The 7,975-nt window shown below is 42.3% G+C and overlaps 1 protein-coding gene across 3 annotated transcripts in view; it reads right to left on the bottom strand.

Moving 5' to 3' along the window:
• Nucleotides 1-333: 333 nt before the first annotated feature.
• The window catches only part of PDCD10 (programmed cell death 10), a 26,434-nt gene continuing 18,792 nt past the window's right edge, over nt 334-7,975 (bottom strand). For all 3 annotated transcript variants that reach the window (XM_025198026.1, XM_006018726.3, XM_025198025.1), the window contains 3 exons: nt 5,375-5,453; nt 3,720-3,802; nt 334-1,818 (listed from right to left, as the gene is read on the bottom strand). In XM_025198026.1, the coding sequence (XP_025053811.1) occupies nt 1,737-1,818; nt 3,720-3,802; nt 5,375-5,453 (244 nt within the window). In that variant the 3' untranslated portion in view covers nt 334-1,736. The remainder of the gene's footprint in view (nt 1,819-3,719; nt 3,803-5,374; nt 5,454-7,975) is intronic.

A 7,975-nucleotide genomic window follows, 5' to 3' on the forward strand; every position in this document is an offset into this window, starting at 1 on the left:
GGAATTGAAAGCTCAACTCAAGTAACCCTCTTCTACTGAGTTCTAAACTTCTACAGATTAGCTTTCATTTACTCTGGGATAAAAGTGTACAATGCAGGCAGCTACCACAGTGCATGGCAACATGCAGCAAAGCTCTAATCCCCTGAGTTGGATATCTGAACTCGAAATGGAGGCAGTAATTCAGGTATACCCCTCTACCAACTGTTTCTGATTGATTTATTACCTCTAAGAGTCTTTGTGCTCAGCACTTAGGCGTTGTAACTTCCAGGAACATTTTTCCAGCCCCAGTGCTGCTGTTTCACCAATGTGTGAAAAACCAAATAGAAGTCAAACAGTCTTTATTCACTGTCAGAGGGGATAAGTACCAGGGTACACAAATCCAAAGCTCTCCTGAAAACATACATCTTTATACATACATTTTTCCTTGAACCGTCCAGAGGCACATAGGTAGAAATTATTCCTTTTTCTTCCACATCAGTGTATCATCATTTCAATCCGCTTTCCACATTCCTTGACTTTGTCAACTTCCAAGTCAATCAGGAAACTACACCTTCACTGAGAACCACTTAACATTTGGACACCTCCTAGGATATTCACCACATCCCTGTTACATCTGCCAGAACCCAAACAATCAATCCCAAGAGCAGCTTTTCTAACTTCCCGACAGCCAACATGGGGTGCCCTTGATCTCTCTTTGGGGCTGTTCCCATTGACTCTATAGGAATACTAGGCATCTAAGCTTATCTGTTAGAATCAGCCTTGTGGGACAACGCACCTATTGCTGTGGCATACTGAAGCCTAAACAGAGGTCCCGTGAGGCTGATTTGGATGTGACCTTCCAAATGCTCTAGAAGTAAAGACAACTGGTTTTTGTGCATACTTCCCCCTCCAATATAGCTATGCACTTATTTCTGTTTACCAAGCATTTCAAGATGCTAGGAATTCACACTTGAGATATACAGACATGCTAACCAAAATGGCACTATAGTTTTATTTAAGGTCTAGTTTGAATTCATTAGTATGGCATCAACCCACAGCAGTATCTTGCCTTGAGCTTTTTATTAAAAACAAATGATGGGACCTTTATTATTCTGTTTCAGTATTTTGGTTGAAGTTTAGCAACTCGCTTAGTCTTTAAATTTAAAAAAAAAAAAGTTTGCTCTTACACACACAAGAGCAGAATATTACCTTTTTATAGTGTGATTAAAAATCTGCTGCTGATTTGAAGCACCTGAATAAATTTTCTTTACTTCTTCCATCTAGTATATATTCTTTAATTCTAGGCAAAACAAGTTTCCACACCCTGACTCGCATACAAATAGACAATCTACAATATAACAGATGTAAACTATTTATTGAATATTTGCCACCAATATTGTTAAATACATAATCTTGCAGTTTTTCACTTTCAAGTTAAAATGTCAGAAACAGAACACCAAATATTTACAATTCTTATAAGGAATGTTACATAATGACACATTAAGGCGTAAATTCTTTTGGCTTATAATTCTGAAAAGAATGATAATAGCAAAAAGTGATGCAAAATCTTCATTGTGAGATTATGATTAAACTACAATGTTTACAAAAATATGGTGTAAGATGGCAATAATCCCATTCAAAATCCTGCATTGGGTCCCTTCAAGAGGGACTGATAATTTATACAGTCAAAACTTTAAAATTTACATATAAAGGTATCCTATCCACCACTGAAAAGTACAACTCAACATATACAGTTTTCAGGCCACAGTTTTGAAGGTCTGGAGTATCAAGTTGGTTTGATGAATTAGTCGATTGGCACTTATGAACACGTTTATTGCCCTGTCATAAAAAAGAAATATATTAATACCAAGAACAGTTTCAGACAAGTATGAACAGCTTTAAAAACACTCTATTCAAAGATTGCGATGCTAAATTTGAACAGAAGTGTATCTGGGCTCAGTGAATCAGAGATGCAAATTCAGCTGTTTCACAGTATTGCCCTGGTGACTAAATAAGTCTTGCATGCCTTCACTATGCAAATAATATTACAATTTGATGGCAGGAACGTAAATTCTTAGGAAAACAAAAATGAAGTTTTAAACCCCAAAACTAAACTAGGAAAAAGTATAAACAGATGGTCACTACAAGCCTGATTTTTCCTTAGTGCCCAGTATCCAGTTCCAGCTGAAGGGAAATGGAGTTCATGTTATTTTATCACTGTCTCCCTCCCATTCTTACAGAGTAAAACACTATATATGTAAAAAAGTGATGGGAACCCGAAGGTGAAGCCTCTCTACCACTAACATTCTTGTATGGGCATTGTTCAGTTTTCTTTAAGCTAGAAAAGAACTAAGAATGGGGTCAAATTTATTGGGTATTGTATCTCACTTACAATTGCAAGATTGAAGTTATATTCTTTATTCTTGCATTTTTCTGGTGTTTTTCAGTCTTACTTGTGACATACAATTTTATGCAGGTTTAAGTTACCCTCTTATCCCAACAGATTCAGTAATTCAAGTCTCAGTTGGGCTCTCTTCAGGTATTTTTCAGAATCTCTAAATCCTAGCATTGGCTCTGTTATGATTTAGGATTATCAGATGAAAGGCATTATAGAAGTGCAAATTAATGCTGTGTACGTTTTTGGTCTGTTAGCTTGCATAAATCATTCAAGGTTCCAGTTTCTCATGCTAATTTTACTTTCCCTTGCTTGTGTAACCAGGTTTCTTTCAAACGTATTTTAGCAACCACATTATACAGTATTCCTATAATAGAAGTTCCTTTCAAAAGTTGAGATAAAATTGCTAGCAGATTGCTGCAGCTTATTTATGACTCCTGGCTAAACTCTTATTATAGGAAGCTTGCCATTTTTGTAATTCCCTGGGTGTTCTTCCCAGACCTAATATTAAAACATCCTTACCATTAAAGATTTTATGCACATTTAAGAGCAGGAATTTGCCCCCAGGTCTTTTGCCAGAATTTCTATTCCTTTCTATATTATAGATGCTGCATTTTTTGTAGCCTGAAAAGTAGTCAAGAGATCCTTCTCTATGAAAGACACCCTCTAAATGTAAAATTTAGGATCCAATTCTGCACCATGGCAGCATACCAAAACTCTACTGCCAACTTAAATGAGCAGAGGATGAGACCCTTTATTGGGAATTAGTCTTCACTCCTATAGTAGTGCAGTATCTCCCCTGTGTTGCAGTCTGCATTGACTTTGGCAGCTAAAAGACCAGAAAAGAAAGACTGTTTGCCTGCAGGAGGTAAAGGAGCAATACCAGGAAGTTGCTAATTACTTCTGCCTCTAAGAAATATATCTGGCTATAAAAATCAGATCCTCTCCCAAAATAGAAAGTATCAGAGGAATGCAGGCCAAGTAGACGCAAGATAGATGCTTGTCTTTTCTAAAGATTAAAATTTAATTGGAGGCCACAGAGAGATGATTAAAAAAAAACCTCAGGTGCATCATTTTGAATATGATTGCAATTCATTAATATGATATAAGCTATGACAAAAAACCAAAAAACTAAAAGTCTATAGTGTTTTGCAAATGGTGCTTTGAAGATGGAAGGCTACATTCTTCAAGTAATCATGGATTCCTCCTGCTTTTACTCATACAGAGATGAAGACTGGTAACTGCTAAGTTCATCACAAGGCCATGTAACTTAAATACATTTATGTAAACTTATAACAAAAATTATGAATCTGATATTGTGAGATTGCATAAAAAGTGAACTTACTTTCCATCTTTAAAATAGGTTTTCAGAGTATCGCTGAAACTTTTGGAGTATTTTACAAATTCTTTCTTTTGGTGCTCAAGTGCCTAAAAACAAACAATAACTACTGAATGAGATTTATCTAGTGCCTTCAGAGTACAGCAGATGTAATACTAACCAATTAGTAACAAGTTACAAAGAACTAAATGGCAAAAACAGAAAAAATGAAAGCAAGCTATGAGATCATGCTGAGAAAGGGATTTAAGCCATTTGGAAAATGCAGAGATGCATTATACTGTTTCCATAAAACCTTTGTTGATTTAAAATTCCTCAGAGGCCTTTCTATAACATACTGTCTTGATGACAGGTTTGTTATTACAAACAGTCAGGCCTCAATTTACATGGTATTTTATGCATGGTTTCAGTTAATTGTGACTTTATTTTTCAATTAATTGTAATCCTTTATTTTTGTACATGATATAGATTCACTTTTACACGGTGCAGCACAGTCACCAAGATGCACAGATGCGTCTAGAATCAGCTGGTCACTTCCTGCTTCGTCTCCACCACACTGCTCTGTGTAGCTGGTAAATGTGTTGTATTGTGGTGGAAGGGGAGGGGGGACAGAAGGGGCGTGGGAGAGGCAGATCAATGCCCCCCACACACCCCCATAGTGAGGGAGGGAGTGGGGCAGGGCTGGAGCAGGCACTGCCCAACCGGGGTGGGGCAGGCACAGGACAGACCACTGAAAAGAAAGGATCTGTAGTGGTCACAGCAGCTCCCAGTGCTGTGTGCACCCTGGGAGGGCATGGGGGAGCAGGAGGGGGCCATATGCCCTCCACATATGAGCAGGGCAGGGTGGGCTGCAGCTGCAGGCTAGAGCTGGGGCTGCACAGGGCTCTTCTCAGTGGAGGCTGAGTCAGGTTGGGCTCAGAGCAGGTGGCAGAGGTGCTAGAAAGGAGTTAATGGCAAAATCTGGGGTGGCTGCAGCCCCCTCCCCGCTATAGCCACTGCCCACCCCAAGCTCAACCCCCACAGAGAAAAGCCTGGCACAGCCCTGGCTTCAGCCTGCAGCTGCAGCCTGCCTCGCGCAGATCCAGGGGCATATGCCGCCTCCCCCACCATGCCCTGCTGGGGTGCACGCAGCAGTGGGAGCCACCACCCCCAACCCCAGCACCCCCCAGATGAGCCACAGCTCCATCCCATGCCTACCCCACTTGGGCAATGACTGACCCAGCCCCACTCCTCCCTTACCACAGGCAGCTTTGATCTGTCCCCCCAGGCCCCTTCCCTTCCCTTCCCTTCCCCAACAGATTTACCAGCTACACAGCCTTCCAAGTGTCGGGCTGTGCTCCTTGGTGCCTGTGTGCTGCGCTGCAGCTGAACACATGCACAAGCATTTATTGGCCAAATTATCAGCCACATCTGGAACCTAAACCCTTATTTCCCCGTAGACCCTTGGTATCTTTTTACATGATTTTCTACTTCCATGGTGTTTTTTCAAGAATTTAACCACAATGTGAATCAAGGCCTGATTGCACCGTTATCTGTAACATTTGCTAGGCACTCTATCAGTGACCAGCTAAATCCTACCACTGACCACTGGATCATGAGATACTTCCTATTTACATTTAGTAGTAGTAAAACAGAATTCTGTATAAAAATTTAGATTCACATACCCTCCGATTCTGGTATTGATATTTCTTGAAGACATTATTTACTGTGTCAAGAAGTTCTTTTATTGCACTTGCGATGTCCCTATTTGGCAAGAGAAAAATTAAATTGTAACATCTTTAAATGAGCTTTATTAAATACTGAATTTAAGCTTTTTTTTTGAGGCAGAAATCAATCAATCATACTCATTTCTAAATTAATTCTGTAAAAGAGAAAATAATTTTAGATGTAATAGTTTGACCAAACACAAGTTACGTTATCAGCAATTCCACATCCAAATTAAGAATCTGTAATGAGTGTCTTTCCACTAAAATAAAAACTGGTGTTAAACAACTCAATTATTTGTTCATATATTTAATCAGTAAGAACCAAGCTCTCTTCCAGATATGCAGGCAGCTCATAGCAGCTTCAACAGTAGTTGTACGTGTAGATCTAATGGCAGACTGACTCTCAATTTGTTCCAGTCATCCGTTATATACCTTAATATAGGATACCACTGGGTTCAAAACTGGAAGAAAGCATTCAAAGTACCATATTTACTTGACTTCAAGATGAGGTCCTCTCCCCATCCCCCATTTAACATGGGTGGGGGGGAGCCACTTATCTTGGAATAGAGTATAAGGCAGCAGGGAATGCAGGCAGCTGCTGCAGCACTAGCCCCAACCCTGGGACGGAGCCAGAGATGCAACTGCTGCCAGCCTTGCCCACCCCACCATGGCCTCTGACCCTGAGCAACCCCTCCCCTACCCCACCACATTTACCTTTGCTCTGGTGCCTGCAGGCTCCATCCACACTCCAGCCTGGGGCACAGAGCATGGCCCCAGCCCAGCCTGGTAGCAGTGGTGGCAGAGGGGACAGGCACAAAGTCTCTCTCTTGCTGATCCCACTGTGCCCCTGCCACTTCTTCTCCTGCTGTGTCAGGGCAGAGGTTGCATCTAAGATGACACCCCCCCAATAATTAGATTCTATACATTGTTATAATTTTCTAAGTTATAAATTTGTTATAGTTTTCCATGTGTAGAATCTAATTATTGGGTGGGGGGGATGTCATCTTAGATTCAGGTAAATATGTTAACTCCTTTTAAAAACAATCTTATTCTAGAAGCTCACACACAGACGTGATGGATACAACTCCATCTTATTTTGAACTTGAAGGACTTAAAATCAGCTGTTCGAAACACACCCTGCAACACTTTAGTGTCCTGTTCTATATTGATGAGAGAAGCAACTATGTTACTGCCACATTCCTCACATCAAAAAAACACCATACCCCTTATACCCACTATTATATGAGTGTCAGTTAGTAACAAAGAAATATATATATAAAAAGTGTGATTTCAGCTATTAACATAGGAAGGTAAGAGAAAACTTTCCAAAACTTGTGTGCTTCTAAAAATTTTTAATTCTATCCCCTAGTCACTGAGAAAAAATGCAGATCTATCTAGGTACTTTTCTGATAGTGTGTTACAGGTTATTCCCTGCTTGATACTGCTTACATTTTGTATTATTATATCAATGGAGAACAGTGAATTAAGTTCAATGAAAGCAGCCTAATAAATAGAGGTGCACCGACACAAAGAAAATTGACTACATCAGAAATTGGCCCGAAGTTGACAATAATTTAGCCGACAGATGTCCGTGTGTGCACACAGCCACAGCGTAGCATGCAGGCAGCAAGGAGCACAGCTCAACAGCTTGGAGAGCTGCATGCAGCTGGTAAGTTTGCTGTGGTGGAAGTGGAGTGGAGATCAATGCCCCCCACGGTGAGGGAGGGATTGGGATAGGTGCTGTCCAGCCCAGGGTGAGGCAGGCACAGGACAGAGCCACAGCTTATCCAGGGGGTATAGGGGGGAAAGAGGGGAGGCTTGTCTGGTGGCTCCCGCCAGTGCTCCCACTGCTCGTCTGGAAGCGCATGGGGGCATATGCCCCTGGATCTGTGCAGGGTATGCCAGGCAGGCTGTAGTTGCAGGCTGGGGTCAGGAGCCATGTTATGCTCGGGATGGACAGTGGCACTGGGAGGGGGCTATGAGGGGGGCTACGACAAAATCTGGGGTGGCTGCAGCCCCCCCCATCATTAGCCCCCTTCCAGCACTGCCATCACTTGCCCTGAGCACAGCATGGCCCCAGCCTGCCCTGCCCCGCCCCCCCGTGCAGTTTTGGGGGCACATGTCCCTTCCCCGCACCCCACAGGTAAGCCATGGCTCCATCTCGTGCCCGCACCACCCCGGCTGGGCAGTGCCTACCCCAGCCCCAGCCTGACTCCCTCCCTCACCACGGACAGCATTGATCTGCCCACCCACACCCCTTCCCTCCTCTTTCACCACAACAGACTTACCAGCCGCACACAACTGTATTGGAAATCGGATCGGTACTGGCCGATATGCCTCCTTAAAAATCGGCTACCAGTGTTGGCGCCCAAAATCTCTATTGGTGCACCCCTACTAATAAATCAAGTTTATAGATTCATAGATGTTAGGGTCGGAAGGGACCTCAATAGATCATCGAGTCCAACCCCCTGCATAAGCAGGAAAGAGAGCTGGGTCTAGATGACCCCAGCCAGATACTCATCTAACCTCCTCCTGAAGACCCCCAGGGCAGGGGAGCGG

This window comes from Alligator sinensis, unplaced genomic scaffold, assembly GCF_000455745.1.
Source record: "Alligator sinensis unplaced genomic scaffold, ASM45574v1 scaffold787_1, whole genome shotgun sequence".
Lineage (NCBI taxonomy): Eukaryota > Metazoa > Chordata > Crocodylia > Alligatoridae > Alligator > Alligator sinensis.